The sequence below is a fragment of the Heptranchias perlo genome, chromosome 14 (genome assembly GCF_035084215.1).
Source record: "Heptranchias perlo isolate sHepPer1 chromosome 14, sHepPer1.hap1, whole genome shotgun sequence".
Classification (NCBI taxonomy): domain Eukaryota; kingdom Metazoa; phylum Chordata; class Chondrichthyes; order Hexanchiformes; family Hexanchidae; genus Heptranchias; species Heptranchias perlo.
In genome coordinates, this window is record NC_090338.1 from 63,627,845 (window position 1) to 63,654,357 (window position 26,513).

General features: G+C 39.4%; 1 protein-coding gene across 5 annotated transcripts in view; it reads left to right on the forward strand.

The window, feature by feature from the left end:
- The window catches only part of LOC137332582 (janus kinase and microtubule-interacting protein 2-like), a 344,895-nt gene that overhangs the window by 227,975 nt on the left and 90,407 nt on the right, over positions 1-26,513 (forward strand). For all 5 annotated transcript variants that reach the window (XR_010965701.1, XR_010965702.1, XR_010965703.1 and 2 more), the window contains exon 20: positions 13,112-13,315. Coding sequence is in view for 1 of the 5 variants with exons in the window: in XM_067996512.1 (XP_067852613.1) it covers positions 13,112-13,315 (204 nt within the window). In the remaining 4 variants the exon portion in view is untranslated. The remainder of the gene's footprint in view (positions 1-13,111; positions 13,316-26,513) is intronic.

The following is a 26,513-nucleotide window of genomic DNA, read 5'->3' on the forward strand; positions in this document are numbered from 1 at the left end:
CGGTGTGTTCAGTATACTGTGATCAGAAGTATAGATGTGTTCAGTATGCTATGATCAGAAGTATCGGTGTGTTCATTATACTATGATCAGAAGTATAGATGTGTTCAGTATACTATGATCAGAAGTATAGGTGTGTTCAGTATACTATGATCAGAAATATAGGTGTGTTCAATATACTATGATCAGAAATATAGGTGTGTTCAATATACTATGATCAGAAATATAGGTGTGTTCAGTATACTATGATCAGAAGTATAGGTGTGTTCAGTATACTATAATCAGAAGTATAGGTGTGTTCAGTATGCTATGATCAGAAATATAGGTGTGTTCATTATACTATGATCAGAAATATAGGTGTGTTCATTATACTATGATCAGAAATATAGGTGTGTTCAATATACTATGATCAGAAATATAGGTGTGTTCAATATACTATGATCAGAAGTATAGGTGTGTTCAGTATACTATGATCAGAAATATAGGTGTGTTCAATATACTATGATCAGAAATATAGGTGTGTTCAATATACTATGATCAGAAGTATAGGTGTGTTCAGTATACTATGATCAGAAATATAGGTGTGTTCAATATACTATGATCAGAAATATAGGTGTGTTCAATATACTATGATCAGAAGTATAGGTGTGTTCAGTATACTATGATCAGAAATATAGGTGTGTTCAATATACTATGATCAGAAATATCGGTGTGTTCAGTATACTATGATCAGAAATATAGGTGTGTTCAGTATACTATGATCAGAAATATCGGTGTGTTCAGTATACTATGATCAGAAATATAGGTGTGTTCATTATACTATGATCAGAAATATAGGTGTGTTCAATATACTATGATCAGAAATATAGGTGTGTTCATTATACTATGATCAGAAATATAGGTGTGTTCAATATACTATGATCAGAAACATAGGTGTGTTCAATATACTATGATCAGAAGTATAGGTGTGTTCAATATACTATGATCAGAAATATAGGTGTGTTCAGTATACTATGATCAGAAATATAGGTGTGTTCAGTATACTATGATCAGAAATATAGGTGTGTTCAGTATACTATGATCAGAAGTATAGGTGTGTTCAGTATACTATGATCAGAAGTATAGGTGTGTTCAGTATACTATGATCAGAAGTATAGGTGTGTTCAGTATACTATGATCAGAAGTATAGGTGTGTTCAGTATACTATGATCAGAAGTATAGGTGTGTTCAGTATACTATGATCAGAAGTATCGATGTGTTCAGTATACTATGATCAGAAATATAGGTGTGTTCAGTGTACTATGATCAGAAGTATAGGTGTGTTCAGTATACTATGATCAGAAATATAGGTGTGTTCAGTATACTATGATCAGAAGTATAGGTGTGTTCAGTATACTATGATCAGAAGTATAGATGTGTTCAGTATACTATGATCAGAAATATAGGTGTGTTCAGTATACTATGATCAGAAGTATCGGTGTGTTCAGTATACTATGATCAAAAGTATAGATGTGTTCAGTATACTATGATCAGAAGTATAGGTGTGTTCAGTATACTATGATCAGAAATATAGGTGTGTTCAGTATACTATGATCAGAAATATAGATGTGTTCAGTATACTATGATCAGAAATATAGGTGTGTTCAGTATTCTATGATCAGAAGTATCGGTGTGTTCATTATACTATGATCAGAAATATAGATGTGTTCAGTATACTATGATCAGAAGTATAGATGTGTTCAGTATACTATGATCAGAAATATAGGTGTGTTCAGTATTCTATGATCAGAAGTATCGGTGTGTTCATTATACTATGATCAGAAATATAGATGTGTTCAGTATACTATGATCAGAAGTATCGGTGTGTTCAGTATACTATGATCAGAAATATAGGTGTGTTCAGTATACTATGATCAGAAGTATAGGTGTGTTCAGTATACTATGATCAGAAATATAGGTGTGTTCATTATACTATGATCAGAAATATAGGTGTGTTCAATATAGTATGATCAGAAATATAGGTGTGTTCAATATACTATGATCAGAAGTATAGGTGTGTTCAGTATACTATGATCAGAAATATAGGTGTGTTCAATATACTATGATCAGAAATATAGGTGTGTTCAGTATACTATGATCAGAAATATAGGTGTGTTCAGTATACTATGATCAGAAATATAGGTGTGTTCAGTATACTATGATCAGAAGTATAGGTGTGTTCAGTATACTATGATCAGAAGTATAGGTGTGTTCAGTATACTATGATCAGAAGTATAGGTGTGTTCAGTATACTATGATCAGAAGTATAGGTGTGTTCAGTATACTATGATCAGAAGTATAGGTGTGTTCAGTATACTATGATCAGAAGTATCGATGTGTTCAGTATACTATGATCAGAAATATAGGTGTGTTCAGTATACTATGATCAGAAGTATAGGTGTGTTCAGTATACTATGATCAGAAATATAGGTGTGTTCAGTATACTATGATCAGAAGTATAGGTGTGTTCAGTATACTATGATCAGAAGTATAGATGTGTTCAGTATACTATGATCAGAAATATAGGTGTGTTCAGTATACTATGATCAGAAATATAGGTGTGTTCAGTATACTATGATCAGAAGTATCGGTGTGTTCAGTATACTATGATCAAAAGTATAGATGTGTTCAGTATACTATGATCAGAAGTATAGGTGTGTTCAGTATACTATGATCAGAAGTATCGGTGTGTTCAGTATACTATGATCAGAAGTATCGGTGTGTTCAGTATACTGTGATCAGAAGTATAGATGTGTTCAGTATGCTATGATCAGAAGTATCGGTGTGTTCATTATACTATGATCAGAAGTATAGATGTGTTCAGTATACTATGATCAGAAGTATAGGTGTGTTCAGTATACTATGATCAGAAATATAGGTGTGTTCAGTATACTATGATCAGAAGTATAGGTGTGTTCAGTATACTATGATCAGAAATATAGATGTGTTCAGTATACTATGATCAGAAGTATAGATGTTTTCAGTATACTATGTTCAGAAGTATAGGTGTGTTCAGTATACTATGATCAGAAATATCGGTGTGTTCAGTATACTATGATCAGAAGTATAGATGTGTTCAGTATACTATGATCAGAAGTATAGGTGTGTTCAGTATACTATGATCAGAAATATAGATGTGTTCAGTATACTATGATCAGAAGTATAGATGTGTTCAGTATACTATGATCAGAAGTATAGATGTGTTCAGTATACTATGATCAGAAATATATGTGTGTTCAGTATACTATGATCAGAAGTATAGATGTGTTCAGTATACTATGATCAGAAGTATAGATGTGTTCAGTATACTATGATCAGAAATATAGGTGTGTTCAGTATACTATGATCAGAAGTATAGGTGTGTTCAGTATACTATGATCAGAAATATAGATGTGTTCAGTATACTATGATCAGAAGTATAGATGTGTTCAGTATACTATGATCAGAAGTATAGATGTGTTCAGTATACTATGATCAGAAATATATGTGTGTTCAGTATACTATGATCAGAAGTATAGGTGTGTTCAGTATACTATGATCAGAAATATAGGTGTGTTCAGTATACTATGATCAGAAGTATCGGTGTGTTCAGTATACTATGATCAGAAATATCGGTGTGTTCAGTATACTATGATCAGAAGTATCGGTGTGTTCAGTATACTATGATCAAAAGTATAGATGTGTTCAGTATACTATGATCAGAAGTATAGGTGTGTTCAGTATACGATGATCAGAAGTATATGTGTGTTCATTATACTATGATCAGAAATATAGGTGTGTTCAGTATACTATGATCAGAAGTATAGATGTGTTCAGTATACTATGATTAGAAATATAGGTGTGTTCAGTATTCTATGATCAGAAATATAGGTGTGTTCAGTATACTATGATCAGAAATATAGGTGTGTTCAGTATACTATGATCAGAAATATAGGTGTGTTCAGTATACTATGATCAAAAATATAGGTGTGTTCAGTATTCTATGATCAGAAATATAGGTGTGTTCAGTATACTATGATCAGAAGTATAGGTGTGTTCAGTATACTATGATCAGAAATATAGGTGTGTTCAGTATACTATGATCAGAAATATAGGTGTGTTCAGTATACTATGATCAGAAATATAGGTGTGTTCAGTACACTATGATCAGAAGTATCGGTGTTTTCAGTATACTATGATCAGAAATATAGGTGTGTTCAGTATACTATGATCAGAAATATAGGTGTGTTCAGTATACTATGATCAGAAGTATAGGTGTGTTCAGTATACTATGATCAGAAATATAGGTGTGTTCAGTATACTATGATCAGAAATATAGGTGTGTTCAGTATACTATGATCAGAAGTATCGGTGTGTTCAGTATACTATGATCAGAAATATAGGTGTGTTCAGTATTCTATGATCAGAAATATAGGTGTGTTCAGTATACTATGATCAGAAATATAGGTGTGTTCAGTATACTATGATCAGAAGTATAGGTGTGTTCAGTATACTATGATCAGAAGTATAGGTGTGTTCAGTATACTATGATCAGAAGTATAGGTGTGTTCAGTATACTATGATCAGAAGTATAGGTGTGTTCAGTATACTATGATCAGAAATATAGGTGTGTTCAGTATACTATGATCAGAAATATAGGTGTGTTCAGTATACTATGATCAGAAATATAGGTGTGTTCAGTATACTATGATCAGAAGTATAGGTGTGTTCAGTATACTATGATCAGAAGTATAGGTGTGTTCAGTATACTATGATCAGAAATATAGTTGTGTTCAGTATACTATGATCAGAAGTATAGGTGTGTTCAGTATACTATGATCAGAAATATAGGTGTGTTCAGTATACTATGATCAGAAATATAGGTGTGTTCAGTATACTATGATCAGAAATATAGGTGTGTTCAGTATACTATGATCAGAAGTATAGGTGTGTTCAGTATACTATGATCAGAAGTATAGGTGTGTTCAGTATACTATGATCAGAAATATAGGTGTGTTCATTATACTATGATCAGAAGTATAGGTGTGTTCAGTATACTATGATCAGAAATATAGGTGTGTTCAGTATACTATGATCAGAAATATAGGTGTGTTCAGTATACTATGATCAGAAATATAGGTGTGTTCAGTATACTATGATCAGAAGTATAGGTGTGTTCAGTATACTATGATCAGAAGTATAGGTGTGTTCAGTATACTATGATCAGAAGTATAGGTGTGTTCAGTATACTATGATCAGAAATATAGGTGTGTTCAGTATACTATGATCAGAAATATAGGTGTGTTCAGTATACTATGATCAGAAATATAGGTGTGTTCAGTATACTATGATCAGAAGTATAGGTGTGTTCAGTATACTATGATCAGAAGTATAGGTGTGTTCATTATACTATGATCAGAAGTATAGGTGTGTTCAGTATCCTATGATCAGAAATATAGGTGTGTTCATTATACTATGATCAGAAATATAGTTGTGTTCAGTATACTATGATCAGAAGTATAGGTGTGTTCAGTGTACTATGATCAGAAATATAGGTGTGTTCAGTATACTATGATCAGAAATATAGGTGTGTTCAGTATACTATGATCAGAAATATAGGTGTGTTCAATATACTATGATCAGAAATATAGGTGTGTTCAGTATACTATGATCAGAAATATAGGTGTGTTCAGTATACTATGATCAGAAGTATAGATGTGTTCAGTATACTATGATTAGAAATATAGGTGTGTTCAGTATACTATGATCAGAAATATAGGTGTGTTCAGTATACTATGATCAGAAATATAGGTGTGTTCAGTATACTATGATCAGAAGTATAGGTGTGTTCAGTATACTATGATCAGAAGTATAGGTGTGTTCAGTATACTATGATCAGAAATATAGATGTGTTCAGTATACTATGATCAGAAGTATAGGTGTGTTCAGTATCCTCTGATCAGAAATATCGGTGTGTTCAGTATACTATGATCAGAAATATAGGTGTGTTCAGTATACTATGATCAGAAGTATAGGTGTGTTCAGTATCCTCTGATCAGAAATATAGGTGTGTTCAGTATCCTATGATCAGAAATATAGGTGTGTTCAGTATACTATGATCAGAAATATAGATGTGTTCAGTATACTATGATCAGAAGTATAGGTGTGTTCAGTATCCTATGATCAGAAATATAGGTGTGTTCAGTATACTATGATCAGAAATATAGTTGTGTTCAGTATACTATGATCAGAAGTATAGGTGTGTTCAGTATACTATGATCAGAAATATAGATGTGTTCAGTATACTATGATCAGAAGTATAGGTGTGTTCAGTATACTATGATCAGAAATATAGATGTGTTCAGTATACTATGATCAGAAATATAGATGTGTTCAGTATACTATGATCAGAAGTATTGGTGTGTTCAGTATCCTATGATCAGAAATATAGGTGTGTTCAGTATACTATGATCAGAAATATAGGTGTGTTCAGTATACTATGATCAGAAGTATCGGTGTGTTCAGTATACTATGATCAGAAGTATAGGTGTGTTCAGTATCCTATGATCAGAAATATAGGTGTGTTCAGTATACTATGATCAGAAATATAGATGTGTTCAGTATACTATGATCAGAAGTACAGGTGTGTTCAGTATCCTATGATCAGAAATATAGGTGTGTTCAGTATACTATGATCAGAAATATAGTTTTGTTCAGTATACTATGATCAGAAGTATAGGTGTGTTCAGTATACTATGATCAGAAGTATAGGTGTGTTCAGTATACTATGATCAGAAGTATAGGTGTGTTCAGTATACTATGATCAGAAGTATTGGTGTGTTCAGTATACTATGATCAGAAGTATTGGTGTGTTCAGTATACTATGATCAGAAGTATAGGTGTGTTCAGTATACTATGATCAGAAGTATTGGTGTGTTCAGTATACTATGATCAGAAGTATTGGTGTGTTCAGTATACTATGATCAGAAGTATAGGTGTGTTCAGTATACTATGATCAGAAGTATCGGTGTGTTCAGTATACTATGATCAGAAGTATAGGTGTGTTCAGTATACTATGATCAGAAATATAGGTGTGTTCAGTATACTATGATCAGAAATATAGGTGTGTTCAGTATACTATGATCAGAAATATAGGTGTGTTCAGTATACTATGATCAGAAATATAGGTGTGTTCAGTATACTATGATCAGAAATATAGGTGTGTTCAGTATACTATGATCAGAAATATAGGTGTGTTCAGTATACTATGATCAGAAATATCGGTGTGTTCAGTATACTATGATCAGAAATATAGGTGTGTTCAGTATACTATGATCAGAAGTATCGGTGTGTTCAGTATACTATGATCAGAAGTATAGGTGTGTTAAGTATACTATGATCAGAAGTATCGGTGTGTTCAGTATACTATGATCAGAAGTATCGGTGTGTTCAGTATACTGTGATCAGAAGTATAGATGTGTTCAGTATGCTATGATCAGAAGTATCGGTGTGTTCATTATACTATGATCAGAAGTATAGATGTGTTCAGTATACTATGATCAGAAGTATAGGTGTGTTCAGTATACTATGATCAGAAATATAGGTGTGTTCAATATACTATGATCAGAAATATAGGTGTGTTCAATATACTATGATCAGAAATATAGGTGTGTTCAGTATACTATGATCAGAAGTATAGGTGTGTTCATTATACTATGATCAGAAATATAGGTGTGTTCAATATACTATGATCAGAAGTATAGGTGTGTTCAGTATACTATGATCAGAAATATAGGTGTGTTCATTATACTATGATCAGAAATATAGGTGTGTTCAATATACTATGATCAGAAGTATAGGTGTGTTCAGTATACTATGATCAGAAATATAGGTGTGTTCAGTATACTATGATCAGAAATATAGGTGTGTTCAATATACTATGATCAGAAGTATAGGTGTGTTCAGTATACTATGATCAGAAATATAGGTGTGTTCAATATACTATGATCAGAAATATAGGTGTGTTCAATATACTATGATCAGAAGTATAGGTGTGTTCAGTATACTATGATCAGAAATATAGGTGTGTTCAATATACTATGATCAGAAATATCGGTGTGTTCAGTATACTATGATCAGAAATATAGGTGTGTTCAGTATACTATGATCAGAAATATAGGTGTGTTCAGTATACTATGATCAGAAATATAGGTGTGTTCATTATACTATGATCAGAAATATAGGTGTGTTCATTATACTATGATCAGAAATATAGGTGTGTTCAATATACTATGATCAGAAATATAGGTGTGTTCATTATACTATGATCAGAAATATAGGTGTGTTCAATATACTATGATCAGAAACATAGGTGTGTTCAATATACTATGATCAGAAGTATAGGTGTGTTCAATATACTATGATCAGAAATATAGGTGTGTTCAGTATACTATGATCAGAAATATAGGTGTGTTCAGTATACTATGATCAGAAATATAGGTGTGTTCAGTATACTATGATCAGAAGTATAGGTGTGTTCAGTATACTATGATCAGAAGTATAGGTGTGTTCAGTATACTATGATCAGAAATATAGGTGTGTTCAGTATACTATGATCAGAAGTATAGGTGTGTTCAGTATACTATGATCAGAAGTATAGGTGTGTTCAGTATACTATGATCAGAAGTATCGATGTGTTCAGTATACTATGATCAGAAATATAGGTGTGTTCAGTGTACTATGATCAGAAGTATAGGTGTGTTCAGTATACTATGATCAGAAATATAGGTGTGTTCAGTATACTATGATCAGAAGTATAGGTGTGTTCAGTATACTATGATCAGAAGTATAGATGTGTTCAGTATACTATGATCAGAAATATAGGTGTGTTCAGTATACTATGATCAGAAGTATCGGTGTGTTCAGTATACTATGATCAAAAGTATAGATGTGTTCAGTATACTATGATCAGAAGTATAGGTGTGTTCAGTATACTATGATCAGAAATATAGGTGTGTTCAGTATACTATGATCAGAAATATAGATGTGTTCAGTATACTATGATCAGAAATATAGGTGTGTTCAGTATTCTATGATCAGAAGTATCGGTGTGTTCATTATACTATGATCAGAAATATAGATGTGTTCAGTATACTATGATCAGAAGTATAGATGTGTTCAGTATACTATGATCAGAAATATAGGTGTGTTCAGTATTCTATGATCAGAAGTATCGGTGTGTTCATTATACTATGATCAGAAATATAGATGTGTTCAGTATACTATGATCAGAAGTATCGGTGTGTTCAGTATACTATGATCAGAAATATAGGTGTGTTCAGTATACTATGATCAGAAGTATAGGTGTGTTCAGTATACTATGATCAGAAATATAGGTGTGTTCATTATACTATGATCAGAAATATAGGTGTGTTCAATATAGTATGATCAGAAATATAGGTGTGTTCAATATACTATGATCAGAAGTATAGGTGTGTTCAGTATACTATGATCAGAAATATAGGTGTGTTCAATATACTATGATCAGAAATATAGGTGTGTTCAGTATACTATGATCAGAAATATAGGTGTGTTCAGTATACTATGATCAGAAATATAGGTGTGTTCAGTATACTATGATCAGAAGTATAGGTGTGTTCAGTATACTATGATCAGAAGTATAGGTGTGTTCAGTATACTATGATCAGAAGTATAGGTGTGTTCAGTATACTATGATCAGAAGTATAGGTGTGTTCAGTATACTATGATCAGAAGTATAGGTGTGTTCAGTATACTATGATCAGAAGTATCGATGTGTTCAGTATACTATGATCAGAAATATAGGTGTGTTCAGTATACTATGATCAGAAGTATAGGTGTGTTCAGTATACTATGATCAGAAATATAGGTGTGTTCAGTATACTATGATCAGAAGTATAGGTGTGTTCAGTATACTATGATCAGAAGTATAGGTGTGTTCAGTATACTATGATCAGAAATATAGGTGTGTTCAGTATACTATGATCAGAAATATAGGTGTGTTCAGTATACTATGATCAGAAGTATCGGTGTGTTCAGTATACTATGATCAAAAGTATAGATGTGTTCAGTATACTATGATCAGAAGTATAGGTGTGTTCAGTATACTATGATCAGAAGTATCGGTGTGTTCAGTATACTATGATCAGAAGTATCGGTGTGTTCAGTATACTGTGATCAGAAGTATAGATGTGTTCAGTATGCTATGATCAGAAGTATCGGTGTGTTCATTATACTATGATCAGAAGTATAGATGTGTTCAGTATACTATGATCAGAAGTATAGGTGTGTTCAGTATACTATGATCAGAAATATAGGTGTGTTCAGTATACTATGATCAGAAGTATAGGTGTGTTCAGTATACTATGATCAGAAATATAGATGTGTTCAGTATACTATGATCAGAAGTATAGATGTTTTCAGTATACTATGTTCAGAAGTATAGGTGTGTTCAGTATACTATGATCAGAAATATCGGTGTGTTCAGTATACTATGATCAGAAGTATAGATGTGTTCAGTATACTATGATCAGAAGTATAGGTGTGTTCAGTATACTATGATCAGAAATATAGATGTGTTCAGTATACTATGATCAGAAGTATAGATGTGTTCAGTATACTATGATCAGAAGTATAGATGTGTTCAGTATACTATGATCAGAAATATATGTGTGTTCAGTATACTATGATCAGAAGTATCGATGTGTTCAGTATACTATGATCAGAAGTATAGATGTGTTCAGTATACTATGATCAGAAATATAGGTGTGTTCAGTATACTATGATCAGAAGTATAGGTGTGTTCAGTATACTATGATCAGAAATATAGATGTGTTCAGTATACTATGATCAGAAGTATAGATGTGTTCAGTATACTATGATCAGAAGTATAGATGTGTTCAGTATACTATGATCAGAAATATAGGTGTGTTCAGTATACTATGATCAGAAGTATAGGTGTGTTCAGTATACTATGATCAGAAATATAGGTGTGTTCATTATACTATGATCAGAAGTATCGGTGTGTTCAGTATACTATGATCAGAAATATCGGTGTGTTCAGTATACTATGATCAGAAGTATCGGTGTGTTCAGTATACTATATGTCATTATACTACACTCGAGTGTTATACTCAGTGAAACCATGTGCACCATTTGAACTTGAGCAGTCAGCTTACATGACGACCCAGTCTGCAGCTTCCAAGTGAACTATATTTGGAGAAATATGTCTCTACTGTCCAATAATTCTCTGCTCAGCCATAACACGTTTTTCAGCCTTCCTCCAGAGCTCTGACTTTCTTGTTCAATACCATTTCCTCTTGACTCCTTGAGCTTCTTGTTGATGTTTAAAGGAAGTTCCATTGTTCGTTGGTAAGGTGCCCTCTCCATGTCAGTTGATTCGATCATGACCCTGCTCTGTCATTGTAGTGTTTCAAAATGCCCTTCTTCCTGTCATGTGATGAAGGCCTGCATGGAAGAACTTAGCCGCAGTTTATGGTGAAAATGGCAAATATGAACACCGGTAAAACAGCAGCAGGAAAGCTCTGATTAGGGAGAAGGAAACATGATGCAATCTGAATAAAGAGTTCACTTTGGGCAGGTGTTCAAGGCTGAAACACACTATTGGGATTTGGATAAGTTTCACAAAATACTCAAAAGTTTCCTGTAATGGTTCATGACGTCAACTGAGCCCCAAGTGATCTGACAAATTCCCGGCCAAGCAGGCTATATTATTCCCAAGTAATCTGCTGTTGCTTAACTGTGCAATAAGTCCTATGTGGTTGCACACGAACGTTAACCCTTCAGCGTGGATGTAATTGTGTTCCCCATGCTGAGAGTCACTGTCAATTTAAAAAAAACCTTTCAAACGGAACAAAGCCACCACAAATAATTGAATTATAGCTCTCCTAGCTACCCATTATAATCTCTTTACATTAAATATCTGCATGTGCTTTGTAAGATATGCAGGCTGTTATGTAAGACTGCTTCTTTCTGTTGCTGATTTAAAAAAAAAATTACACCTCCCCTTTTAGCAACTGCTGGCCGTGGACAAATGGCCTCACTGCCCGATTCCCCACCTCCAAACCGGTGCACTGTCCAATGGGAGCTCGCCGGGCATTTGATAAGGAACGTCAACCATGAGAGTTGGACAGGTCCCATGTTGACTCCTGTGGGCGTCCGCCACACAGCCTGTTTACCGCTGTTGAAAATGGCCCCCACTGTGTTTTATCAGTGAGCTTCTATTTAACACCTCCGCAAAGGGGGAGCCAAGACCTTTTTTAAAAGAACAGTCCAGATAAATAAATTCATTCTTCATGATCCTATGGCATTTTGTACAAAGAAAGAGATATGACTGCACGCAGAATGTTCTGGAAGCCTTTGTATTTGGAGTGAGTCAAGTTGGGGGACAATACGTTGGGTAAACATTTAACCTGAATAGTGCAGTGAACCAGGCCTTTCTCCTCAGGGGACCTGCATTCCATTCTTACCATCCTCCCTCCTAATGGTTCAGTGGGGTACTGACACATACAGGCCAGAAAGGCCTCAGACCTGATCCCTCGCCTCTGCTGAGTTACCTAATCTCAACCTAGATGATGGTGGAAGCGGGGGGCGTTGCTACAACTGGCCTCTGTGTCCCTGGATGAGATAGAGGAATATAACTCGGCTGTGGTTCCTGTTCCTGATCTCTGTCCAGTGACTCCCACTAAGAAGTCCACTTCAATATTGGGTAAGGACAAAATTGGGGTCAACTGTGACACCTCCCATGAAAAAATAGCCCGACGACACTCACCTTCTAGTCTTGTGCATGAAGAACGGTCACTTCAGTGAGATATGAGAAATCTATCAATCCCCTGATCCTGCACCTTAGTGTGAATCGGGTGAAAATACTTAAGGAGGGAAATACTAGAAAAAAAGACACCACACTGTTAACAAATACAGATTAGACACACAAGTCTGCTTGGTGCAGAAATTCAGTGTCCAACTCTCAACTTTCGTTCTTTTCTTCGATCGCCCTGCTTTGCTCTGACTGCTCCGTATTGTCAACTTGTTCTTTCAGCGTATCCAAGAGCTGGAGGCTACACTGTACAATGCATTACAGCAGGACACCGTGATAAAACTGGGCGAATCGCTGACCGAGAAGCAGAAGGATGACTTGCGAATCGCCGTGGAGAAGTTGAGACGTCAGATGCTGAGAAAGAGCAGAGAGTACGACTGCCAAATCCTGCAGGAGCGCATGGAACTCCTGCAACAAGCACATCAGGTAAGGTTTAAAATAAATAGCACGTCCCCATAATCCCGCTGGTTTCGATAGTAGATCTATTGGGGGGGAATGGTCGTAATTTGGGGAGGAAAGAGGGTGCACTGGTCTCACCCTGCATTTACATTCTCCCCTAAATTCCACCAGAGATGAGGGAGGATGTACAATGAGTCTGCCCTAGCGAAGGAGCAGCCATATAAAAGAAAGACCTCAGGACATCCCAATGCGCTTTACAGCCAATGAAGTACTTTTGAAGTGTAGTCACCGTTGCAATGTAAGAAACGCAGCAGCCAATCTGCACACAGCAAAGTCCCACAAACAGCAATGAAATAAGTGACCAGGTAATCTGTTTTTAGTGATTTTGGTTGAGGGATAAATATTGACCAGGATACCGAGGAGAACTCCCCTGCTCTCCTTCGAATAGTGCCGGGGAATCTTTTACGTCCACCTGAGAGGGCAGATCGGGCCTCAGTTTAACGTCTTATCTGAAAGACATCAGGAGACTTGAGTGTATTGCAGTACTGCACTGAAATGTCAGCCTGGATTTTGTGCTTAAGTCTCTGGAGTGGGACTTGAACCCACAGCATTCTGACTCAGAGGCGAGAGTGCTACCACTGAGCCACGGCTGATACCTTATATGAATGATTGGGTTAAATCAGGGTGACATCATCTGTCAAAAGTTCCATTATTTACACCCTAGAATCTGCTGATCTAACTTATAGAACAGGGCTAATTTAGACCCGTAGCTGAGGAAGGGCATTGCTGGAATCTTAAAGATAATTTGCAATGCTTCATTGTGCTGTTATATAGAGACTCATAAATTTACTTTGGATTGGTCTTTTGTTCAATTTTTTGAAGACATTGGGAAGTCTCCAAGAATATTTTTGTTTGGACCAATTCCCTGGAATACACCGTTAGGCTGTGTGTGGGTTTCCCAATGGGGATTCCTCTCTTTAGGATGTTGTGTTGGAGGAGGAACAGCAGAGAAGCTGGGTGGCCAGACTCGAGGCAGCACTACAGGAGATCCAAACCCTCCTGCAAATACCCGGCCAGTATATAAACCGAGATGATCTTATTTGAACAGCTCCCTGGAGTTACGTTTATAAGGATGTTGTCTGCTGGAATTTGTTTATCCACCTTCTGACCCCAATATCCATGGGTACAATTACCAGCAGGATCCTCTAATGAGACTACTGTGATACACCCTCTCTCCCCATCTCCACCTCTGTGGGTTAAATTATGAGGACAGGTTACATAGACTAGGCTTGTATTCCCTTGAGTATAGAAGATTAAGGGGTGATCTTACTTCAAGGTGACCTAATAGAGTTCACAACTGGAAAAATGACTGCACTTTAGGCAGAATGTGAAGGCCTTAGAGAGGGTGCAGAAAAGATTTACTGGAATGGTTCCAGGGATGGGGAACTTCAGTTATGTGAATAGACTGGAGAAGCTGGGAAGCTTGAGAGGAGATTTGATAGAGGTGTACAAAATCATGAGGGGTCTAGACAGAGTAGATAGAGAGAAACTGTTCCCATTGGCGGAAGGGTTGAGAACCAGAGGACACAGATTTAAGGTGATTGGCAAAAGAACCAAAGGCGACATGAGGAAAAACTTTTTATGCACTGAGTGTTTATGATCTGGAATGCGCTGCCTGAGGGGATGGTGGAGGCAGATTCAATCGTGGCTTTCAAAAGGGAACTGGATAAGTACTTGAAGGGAAAAAAATTTCAGGGCGGGGGAGAGGGACTAGCTGGATTGCTCTTGCAGAGAGCCAGCATGGTTTCGATGGGCCGAATGACCACCTTCTGTGTTGTAATCATTTTATTATTCTATAATCCCTGGAAGAGCTTTGCACCGTCCGACAGAGAGATCTGCAAACTTCCTCAAGAATAGGGCAGCACTTACTGTTATAACTGGATAGCCTGGTGGTGAAGGAGAAAATACTTGAGCCTGGTATTTAGTTTGCTTCCAACCTTTATTCACAGAGATTCCCCCTACACACACACACCATACCTTAGCTAAGCTCTCCTATAAAAAGGATACAAGAGAGTCCCCAATTGATACCCACCACCTGAATACAATTAACACTCATTGATATAAATCATACAATTAACACTTACCGTGGCTCAGAAAGCTACGACTGTCATGAATTTCTTTGCACTGGCTCATTCCATAGGGTAACAGGGGACTTCTGCCTGGTCAGTCAATTTGCTGTCTATTATTACAAAGGGTAAGTAATTAATGCCCCATTTGCCAGGGCCACCCAGTTCATGACATTTGGCACAGGAGCAAGACAATTGAATGAGCAGAGCATCAACTTTGATGGTATTGCTGGGTTCTAGGAATACTTGGAGCTGTGGATTGCACCCGTGGGCGTACAAGCTCCTATTGCCAGCCCACACCATTATATCAACCGAAAATGATTTCACTCAGGCATAGGTTTCTGCACATCAGTACCTAGTATGCAGGGATCTGTCATGATTCATTCATCCTTCAGCAGTCCAATGTCCCTGCACTCTTTTATAATCAAGTTATAAACTGGCTTCTGGGAGACATGTGGTATCTAACACGACTGTGGCTTCTAATACCATTGAGTAAAAGCACCAATGAAGCAGAGGAATTCGACACCAGGGCTCACATCAACACTCAAACTAAAATTGAAGAGACCTTAATAGAGTGACTGATATCCCCTTATCCTCGGGAGAGAGTATCCCAAATATCCTGCAAACCATGCTCTGGACTCTGGTAAATGTTACATTCTCCATTCTGTCACCCAAGGCCTCAATGCCACCAGACAAAGCCTGAACATGGGAGCTGTAGACCTGCTCCAGACTTTTGTTTTCTGTGGGATATAAGTAGATATTCTTGCAGCTGCCACTTGCTCCAGGCTGCCCTGCATTGTTGAGAAGCCCTCTCTACTGGTACAGCAAAGGAAGGCGTTAGACTCTGCCACCAGCCCCGCTGGACATTTTATGAAGAGGCTTTGCAGTGCCTTTGTATGAGTTTGATGCTCTGGTAGCATTCTTCTTTTCAGGACAGAACCCCTGAGATCATTGTCCAAATGCTGTTTAGACAAAAGCTGACATTTCCTTAGCCTTTGTTCAGGAACATCCTTCTCCACGTCTACAGCCTCTTGCTCTGGCTTCTTTTTGTGTCATGCAGCCCCCAGTATCCACTCCTCGTCGAAACCATCCCCGTTCTCCCCCTTCCTAAGTGACACTATTAGGTCTGGTAAGTGCAAGAGGGTGACTGACGGTGTGGGTGAATTTCTGCTGCTGAGAGTCCTGCCATTGGGTCACTTTCTCTCTCTGCTGCTTCTTCCCTGCTTTCAGCTCCTGTGGAGAGAAAAAGCCAGAGAAATGCAGTGAGTTTCCTGTTGGACATTGTTTCTTTCCAGTCCTGTTTACGTAAGGGGCTGTCGTCAGAGTAAGAGAGTCAGAAAGCTGCAATCGTTTTAGGATCTTTGAACACTTGTTCTGCAGACAACAACTGTGGTTGCAGGAGCTCCCACATTCCCTTCCCCTATCACTTCAGCTAAGTGAGATCCCAGTATCTCCTCCTTCTGAGTTAACGGACAAATGTCTGCTGTTCCTCTTCCTGTAACTTGTCATTATCGTTAATTGTGCAAATGCTTTTCTTGCCTGAGAACAAAATGGTTAACGGTTTATTTTACAACTATTGGAGAGCTCGTATCGCTTCTCTGATGGAGTTCACACATATGGAAAATGATTCTCCAAAGGGCATGCATGCATTGCAGGATTCTCCAGAGATACAATGTCATTGTTTCATGTGAAGGAATCTGTACAGTTCGTTTAGTTCACAAAAAGAACAAAAATACAATAATTGGTATTAAAATGTTATTTTCCTGTTACTTTTTACCCTGCACTTTTAGGAATAATGTTGGTCTGTGGTTTGTAAAGTTTAAAATATAGATGAATGAAAGATTACTGCCAACACACTTACCTTTACTGATCTTGTGAAGCCATTAAACTTCTTCCTGCACTAGAGATGGGTCTTGGTGGTTAAGGAGTTGCCATTCACCGCCTGTGCCACCTCTTACCACACGGTCCTGGCTGCTCTATCAGCGGGTCCCTCGCCACCAACTCCCACTTTTCCATCCCTCCTGTGCCTAATTTCCTTCATAAGAATATTTATATCACTCTCCGGGACGTTTGATGCTCTCTTGTGACTGGTTCCTGTTGGAGCCATGTCTTCAGCTTGCTGCAGGCGAGTCCGGCGTTAAATCCTGCAGCTGTGCTATTGGAGGGGGGGGCGGCTTCTGGTGCCCCCAATTTCAATGCATTTTCTGGCCCTTCCTGGCCTAACTGACAAGTTGGTGGTGGGACTTGACTTTGACCCACCATCAGTGTTAATTATCTGATGGATCACATTCACCTGAGGAAGGAGGAAGCCTCCGAAAGCTTGTGGATTTTAAAATAAACCCAGTCCATCACCGGCATCTCCACATCACAAATATCTGATGGGGTCAGCATCAGGGCCATTGGGCAGACGGATCGCGGTCTCAGAATGTTAGGGCCCACGTATCGGGCCTACAACTCATAAAATGATTTCATATATTTCATATATTTTATATGTAGTTTGCGGATTGAATGCCTCTGCTGTATACCTTACAGATAGCTCAACGACTCTTCTGACCAAAGTGTTTCTTCAAAACCCAGAAGCATCTTTACTTCTGTTGCAGTGTCATCACCTTGTCTATTTTTTTTTACAATTTAACCAACTGAACAGTTGAAAGTAGAGTTCAGGCACAAAGCTTACTATTCAAAGACACTTAGATTGTCACGAGAGGAATGAGCTTCAATAAGCCAAAGTCATTTTCTCATCCCTGACTTTTCCTTTGTTCTCATGAGTACTTTTTGCCTTCACAAAAAAGAATTATTTATTTTTGCTGGGAGAGTTGTCATATTTTTGTATGGGTGCCCACTCTCAGCGTTTCATGTTGACCGTCAGCATTTCCAGGCATCTGACCCTTCTTCAGCATCTGTGGACAAAAATTGGCACGTAATTATCAGTTCCTACTCTGTCTGATCCTTGTTTTGCAGCTTACTAAAGCGTTACATTCGCGCCAACCATCAGCGTTTTTTGTATCAAATCCATGGATGGGCAGGGACCGTGCTGCCTGGCCACTGCCCCAAGGTCGCACCAGAATGATGCAGGACTATCACCTATGCATGCGCATGTGAGAGGGTGCAGGGCCGCAAAACCTGTGCACGTGTTTAGCAGCCCAATCAGGGCTTGCGTTGGCTTGTCACGAAGGGGCAACCACGATATTCGAGATCTTCAAACCTTTGGGGAATGGTGTCCTTTTTTTTATTATGGGTGACGGTGGATGTATTGCATTTATTGACCATAATTACTGAAGAATCTTGCTGATATCAGTCTAGTTGCTCTGACAAATTGCTTTAAGAGTCAACTACATTAGTGAACCAATTGGGTTTTTAGAACTGTACTATATCATTCTGGTGCCAGCCCACAGATTTATTGAATTCAATTGCACTGTTTGCTATAGTGGGATTTTAAACTCACAACTTCTGGGTTGCTAGTCCAGTATCACAACCACGACACTACTGTTCCATAATTGAGCTTGTAAATTGTACCGAACAGACTAAGTTGCATGAAATGTATCAAGTGGAGCTGTGCAGCAGTAATAGATGAAAATTATATCCTGGGGAGAACGATATATCCAATAAATCCAAGAAGGAATTCAGGAGAAACTTCTTTACTCAGAGAGTGGTTAGAATGTGGAACCTGCTACCACAAGGAATAGTTGAGGTGAATAGCATCGATGCATTTAAGGGAAATCTAGATAATTACACGAGGGAGAAAGGAATAGAAGGATATGTTGATAGGATTAGATGAAGTAAGGTGGGAGGAGGCTCGTGTGGAGCATAAACAGCAGCATAGACCTGTTGGGCCAAATGGCCTGCTTCTGTGCTATAAATTCTATGTAATGTAATATATGCATGTGTTTGACGGCTGCTCTGGCGGGGGGGGGGGGGGGGTGGCGGTAATGGCAATGGCACGGAGAATAATGTAAGGAACCACCAACCCCTTGGAGCTACCTTGTCTGAGGATGGTCAATACAAGACTTCTTGAGGTACACATACCCTTGGTGTTCCAGAGTGCCATTGTAGTAGTTTTTTTTTCTGCCCACAAGAAAGGGATCCAATTGAACCTGAAAATTACAGAGGAATCTCGTTGCTATTAAAATGGTTCTTCAACTTGTCGTGGCATATGTATTGGATCCTTTGGAGGTCTGCGGAGAAATCAGAAAATAACAGGCTGAGTTTTGCTCTCGTGAGGTAAGTAGGACAGATAGTGGCTTTATACGAGATCTCAAAGGGTCAGGAAGCGCAGGGAATCCCTCGTGCAGTGCTTTCGTTGATTTTTCATATATCTTTCAATCTTCATGTGTCTTGTGCACCCCTTATGAAGCAACTGGAAACTATGGAGTAGATGGGCAAATCTTGGATTTTATCTGGGTGTGCATCCCAGTTCCAAGATTTTTGAGAGGGTAAATAAAGACTCACTCAACCTGTCATAAGAACACAAGAAATAGGAGCAGAAGTAGGCCGTACAGCCCTCGAGCCTGCTCCGCCATTCAGTCAGATCATGGCTGATTTTTGACCTCAACTCCACTTTCCTGCCCGATCCCCATATCCCATGATTCCACTAGAGTCCAAAAGTCTATCCATCTCAGCCTTGAATGAATTCAATGACTCAGCATCCACAGTCCTCTGGGATGGAGAATTCCAAAGGTTCACAACCCTCTGTGTGAAGAAATTCCTCCTCATCTCAGTCTTGAATGGCCGACCCCAAATCCTGCAATTATGCTCCCTAGTTCTAGACTCTCTAGCCAGGGGTAACAAACTCTCAGCATCTACTCTTTCAAGCCCCCTCATAATCTTATATGTTTCAATGAGATCACCTCTCATTCTTCTAAACTCCAGAGAGTATAGGCCCATTCTACTCAATTGTTCTCATAGGACAACTCTCTCATCCCAAGAATTAATCTAGTGAACCTTCTCTCTCAAAAGACGAATGAGGCAAGGTTATCCATTTCCTTCCATCCTACTTGATATCTTTGTTAGTGAGGTGTTGGATGGTTTTGTCTATTCCGGATATTCTTGTGAAGGGGGGGGGGGGGGGTAAATTGGTCCTGAGATAATTTGGAGACTAGTTATTGCTCTTGGAAGTTTCTCTAGATTGACTTCTCTCCTTGTCCTCTCAACAACCTTTCTTGGTTTTCCATGTCAGAACAAATAAACCTTTTTCTCTTTTTGTAATTTTTTTAAAGAGATTATTCAGTTGCAATTTGATCATGTTTTACACAAAAAGTGGTATCTTGAGTGTGATGGATTCTCCCAAAGCTTTTTGGACCCAGGGAATCAAGACCCAAGTGCGTTCTTCAAATGAAGTGGGTTTTGATGGCAGAGGATAATTGGACCTGGCCTAAGGGCGAACTGCAGAGCTAAAATCCAGAAGAGAGTAATAGGGAAGTTAGAACAGAGTGGGGAGGGGAAAGGAGCTGCGGGCCCTTCATTTAAAAGGAGTTCAATTTGAGGCCTTTAATTATTTGTGCAAATGTGCCATTTTTAATAATTGTGCAAAAGCAAAGAGTAAATTATTATAGAATGTTGCATGAATGTGAGAATATTAGTGATATTCCCCAGAGGGCTGTAGATGCTCAGTCGTTGATTATATTCAAGGCTGAGATCGATAGATTTTTGGACCCTAAGGGAATCAAGGGATATGGGGATCGGGCGGGAAAGTGGAGTTGAGGTCAAAGATCAGCCATGATCTTATTGAATGGCAGAGCAGACTCGAGGGGCCGTATCGCCTACTCCTGCTCCTATTTCTTATGTCTTATGTTCTTGTATTGAACCAGAGCCAACTCTGAATGCAAACTGCCTCAAGACCACAAGCCTCCCTTCAATCACCTCAGATTGGGGCTGATGCATCGAACAGCGGGGAGGAGGGAATGTGAGATATCGACGGGGGAGCCCAACAAGAACTGAGTCCGCAGCCAAGGGGTGGAAGAGTGGGACGCTAAGTAGTCTGAGCCTTGGATCTGAAATAGTGTTTTTGCCTCTGAAGGTCATAGGTTCAAGCCCCATTCCAGGTCTTGATCACATAATTAAGCTGAGTACTGAGGGAGTGCTGAATTGTCGAGGATGCTGTCTTTCAGATGAGACATTAAACTGAGGCTCCAGTCAGCCTGGTGAATGTAAAAGATACAGTATCACTGTTTAAAGAGTAGGGGAATTCTCTGTGTGTCCTGGCCAATATTTATCGTGCAACCAACATCGCCAAGACAGATTAGCTGCTCATTTATCTCATTTACTGTTTGTGGGATCTTGCTATGTGCAAATTGACTGCCATATTTGGCCACAAAATAACAGTGACTACACTTCAAAAGTAATTTCTTGGCTTTGAAGTGATTTGGAATATTCTGAGGACATGAAAGGTACTCTAAATGCAAATTAAATTTATAAAGAGCAGACATTTTTTAAAAATCCATTCTCAGGATGTGAGATGCTGCCAATGCCCGCATTTATTGCCGATCCTTAGTTGCCCTAAGAAGGTGGTGGAGGGCCTTTTTCTGAGTGGCTGGCGAGGCCACTTCAGAGGACAGTTAAGAGTCAACTACATTGGTGTGGGACTGGAGTCACTTTTATTGAATTAAAATTCTCAAACTTGCCATGGTGGGATTTGACTCACGTCCTCCGGATTACTAGTTCAGTAACATAACCACTACAGTACCGTGCCACTGACTGGGATAGGGACCATGCCAGCAGGCTCCATGAGCAGGGAAGAGAAGGCAAAGGGCCGTGCCAGTGGGAGCAGGCAGGAACTGGATTACATTTTTAATTTTACAGGTAGGGAGTAGGCAGGAGACTGAAGCAAGTAAATTAAAGTAAAACTTACCTGAAGAGAAAATAACATATCGAACAGAATATCTGAAAACTTTTAAAAATGGAGTCTTTGAAAATGTTCAATAGTTGGGCGCAAAGCCATCCAGTGGCCAGATTGTGCAGTTGCAGCATGACAAGTTTACATAGGCGGTTTCCATTATAAATACAGGCGTAGGAATTTATAATAGTAAAATAATTGACACACAATTCTTAGAAAAAAGTGACAACAGGAAGTAAGCTTTTGTTGACAGGAAGTGCATGCAGACGTAAGGATTTTAATATATAGTTATATCAAATCAGTGATGTAAATAGACTGAAATGCAGGACACAATTATGTGTATGGGGAGAACTTCATGCAAATTAGTGTTTTACAGGCTTTCTGATAGCCAGTGACCTGCAGAAATAGCCAATTTTTTTTATTCGTTCATGGGATGTGGACGTCGCTGGCGAGGCCAGCATTTATTGCCCATCCCTAATTGCCCTTGAGAAGGTGGTGGAGAGCCGCCTTCTTGAACCGCTGCAGTCCATGTGGTGAAGGTTCTCCCACAGTGCTGTTAGGAAGGGAGTTCCAGGATTTTGACCCAGTGACGATGAAGGAACAGCGATATATTTCCAACTCAGGAATGGTGTGTGACTTGGAGGGGAACGTGCAGGTAGTGTTGTTCCCATGTGCCTGCTGCTCTTGTCCTTCTAGATGGTAGAGGTCACGGGTTTGGGAGGTGCTGTCGAAGAAGCCTTGGCGAGTTGCTGCAGTGCATCCTGTGGTTGGTACACACTGCAGCCACGGTGCACCGATGGTGAAGGGAGTGAATGTTTAGGGTGGTGGATGGGGTGCCAATCAAGCGGGCTGCTTTGTCCAGGATGGTATCGAGCTTCTTGAGTGTTGTTGGAGCTGCACTCATCCAGGCAAGTGGAGAGTATTCCATCACACTCCTGACTTGAGCCTTGTAGATGGTGGAAAGGCTTTGGGGAGTCAGGAATGTGTCACTCACCGCAGAATACCCAGCCTCTGACCTGCTCTTGTAGCCACAGTATTTATATGGCTGGTCCAGTTAAGTTTCTGGTCAATGGTGACCCCCAGAATGTTGATGGTGGGGGATTCGGCGATGGTAATGCCAAGGGGAGGTGGTTGGACTCTCTTGTTGAAGATGGTCATTGCCTGGCACTTATCTGGCACGAATGTTACTTGCCACTTATGAGCCCAAGCCTGGATGTTGTCCAGGTCTTGCTGAATGCGGGCTCGGACTGCTTCATTATTTGAGGGGTCGCGAATGGAACAGAACACTGTGCAATCATCAGTGAACATCCCCATTTCTGACCTTATGATGGAGGGAAGGTCATTGATGAAGCAGCTGAAGATGGTTGAGCCTAGGACGCTGACCTGAGGAACTCCTGCAGCAATGCCCTGGGGCTGAGATGATTGGCGTCCAACAACCACTACCATCTTCCTTTGTGCTAGGTATGACTCCAGGTAAAGTAAGCTAAATGAGAGGCTTCGTGCCGTGTGGTCACAGCACATGCTCTAAGCTTTATCTTGGAGTTAGATGGCAGTGTGCAGGACTGAAAGAAAAGGGGTGAAAGAGAAAAGGAAAGGAATAAACTGAGACACAGAGGAGAAGTAATACACAGACAAGAGTGGAAGGGAGAGAAAGCCAAGTGAATTATAGCCAAGTGAGAGCAAATAGTGAGTTAGAAATGGTTAGCTGTAAGCTTGAATGTTTCTCATGAAGAGAAATATGGGAGAAAATTAGAAAATACTGGAAACACGCAGCAAGTCAGGCAGCATCTGTGGAAAGAACAAACCAGTTAATGCTTCAGGAGTGGACGCTTCACAAGCAAGTACAGAAACAAAAAAAAGGTTTAGCAATGATAAAACTGTGCCCAGAGATATATGGACAGTTTTATCATCTCTATGCCTGTGTCATTCAGACAGAGGAAGGAATGCTTCTGAGGCTTCAAAGAAGAGTCAGAGAGACAGTGGCAGATTTAGAAATGCATACCATACCCCTGTGAAGGGCTTCTGAGGCAAGGTTGTTTCTAAGCAACACCCACTTCATCGACTGTTAGTCAGCTCCACTCATGACCTCTCACCTCCTATCAGCATGACATCATCAGCTCAGAGCTGATTGGGCAGCAGTGAGATTCAGCTGTAATTGAGCTCAGGAAAGACAGCTGCGATGCATGTTGGGAGTTGCACGCCCGAACCATTGTGCACTTTCATTCTTATGATTTGTGTTCATTTGAGACCTTCCAGAATCATCTTTGAGCAATGGTATAAATGCTATCCCATTAACAGCATCTGACAAGCAAAACAGATGTTCGCAGCTGCCAAAAAGTAATCACGCTGTTGCTTGCAAAGAACAGGAGTAAATATACTCTACCCACAAATACCCTCAACCACACCCAAGTGTCACATCTGAGCATTGCCTAGTTAACATTTGTACAAAGAATAGCTCAATTCACTGGAAAATAGCTCATTTAAAATGAGGGACTGCTCTCAAGCCTGAGAAAGTGTAATTAATTAGGTTTTGTTTACATTAGCAGAATTTCATCAAGTAGAAAAAAATCCAGTAAAATGTGATGGAGTCGGCAGTGTGACATTTACAATAAGAGGCAACCAGCTGGTCCCCGAGTTTTTAATAGATTTAGTTTAATTCTGAATGGGATGTACTCTGTTTCTTTAAATAAGCAAATAGTACGAGGGATTTTGCACACAAGCCAGGTTTGGACCCATGCAGTGAGCCATTTTCCAACAGCCTCCTGAAGCTGTTGGATAGTCTTCACTGGCTGCAGTCACCGTCTGCCTGGAGTGCATCACTTGCGACTTGGGCCTCTGAGCAGAATGGCATGTTATTGCCAACAATAAGATTTTATGAGAAAAACAGATGGGACAGATTGTAAGTGTAATTGGTGCATAGAATTATATTTGAGAGAGATGCTGCTTTTTTCATAAATTCAATGAGTCAGTGGAATTCGCCAGATCTGGGTTTGCTTGGTGAATACAGCAAACTGATGTAGTACACTGTAATTAGATTGGTTAATTGTCCACCGCTTCATCTCTGTGACTCCCTACATGGTAATTCTTACCCAAGCCATCCATGGAAGGTAGCAATTTAAGGTGAGGGACCTCCCCAGACAATACAGTGATGGGGTGGGGGCAGTAATTGGAGGACAAGACAACACATTTTACTCTAATTCACCTCCTTGTGGTTGACAGAGAGACAGAATGAAGCTTCATAAGCTAAGACAGATATGAAAATTAAGAGCAAGCCGAGAATTCGAACAGTACCACAACACACAGAGGGACTGATTCTCTTCTGCTTTGCATCAGAGGCACACTTATTTCCCGGGTACAAAGCAGAGGAAAAAGGGCAGGAACTGGTGATTGCAGGGTCCATCCCCTTTGTGCTTCGCATGTACTTCCAGGGGTTTAAAGGGCTTGAATCTGCAGCAGGCTCAAGCATGTAAATGGTTAATGAGGAGAGACCAATGTCACCACACCTCCTGCCTCATTTTCTTGGGCCTTCACCTGGCACATGCCCAACTCTAGCGGCGCTCACAGCAAGTGGGCCTTTGTACTCGCATTCAGACCAAAGGACTCGAGAAGGGACAAACAGCAAATGCCTGGAGGCACCAATAACGTAAGCCTTGGGGCTGGAGGCCCGCTGGCTGCTGTTTCTGGAAGACCCCAAAGCTGGCAGCTGGCAGTGGTACACTTTTCTCCCCCGCTTTTGGGGCGCAAGCCATTTCCGAGGGCTGTTGCTGTGCAAGGGCCATTTAAATGACCTGAAACCGCGAATACAGGCAGGTTTGGATGCTGTTGGATGCACTCAATGTGATTTGGATGGGGGGAGGGAAGGGTGAAGCAAAATCGGTCCCATAGAGTGTAGAACAAGGAATTAATTTGAGTGGAGGCCTGGTGATCAAAATGCTCATGGCTCTGGATCTGGCATTCCAAAATAAATACTAGTGACTTTGCATCACGCAATTTCAAGCAATACTAATATTTTACAAGCGTCAGGAGATTGTTTCCTTTTTAATTAGTTGTTGGTTCATTCTGAACTACAAATTGCACGAAAGGCAAGTGCTCCTCACAATGGAAAGAAATACTTTTTCCCACCCACGCTGAGCCACTTGCTTCCTCTTACAGTATCTATTGCCCTGCCTTCCTTACTCTCTTCCCTCCCACACACCCCACCCAGTTTATACGAGGCACCCTTCTTCCTCTGATTCGCCTCCCCCGGCTCCTTGCTGCAGGCACCAAA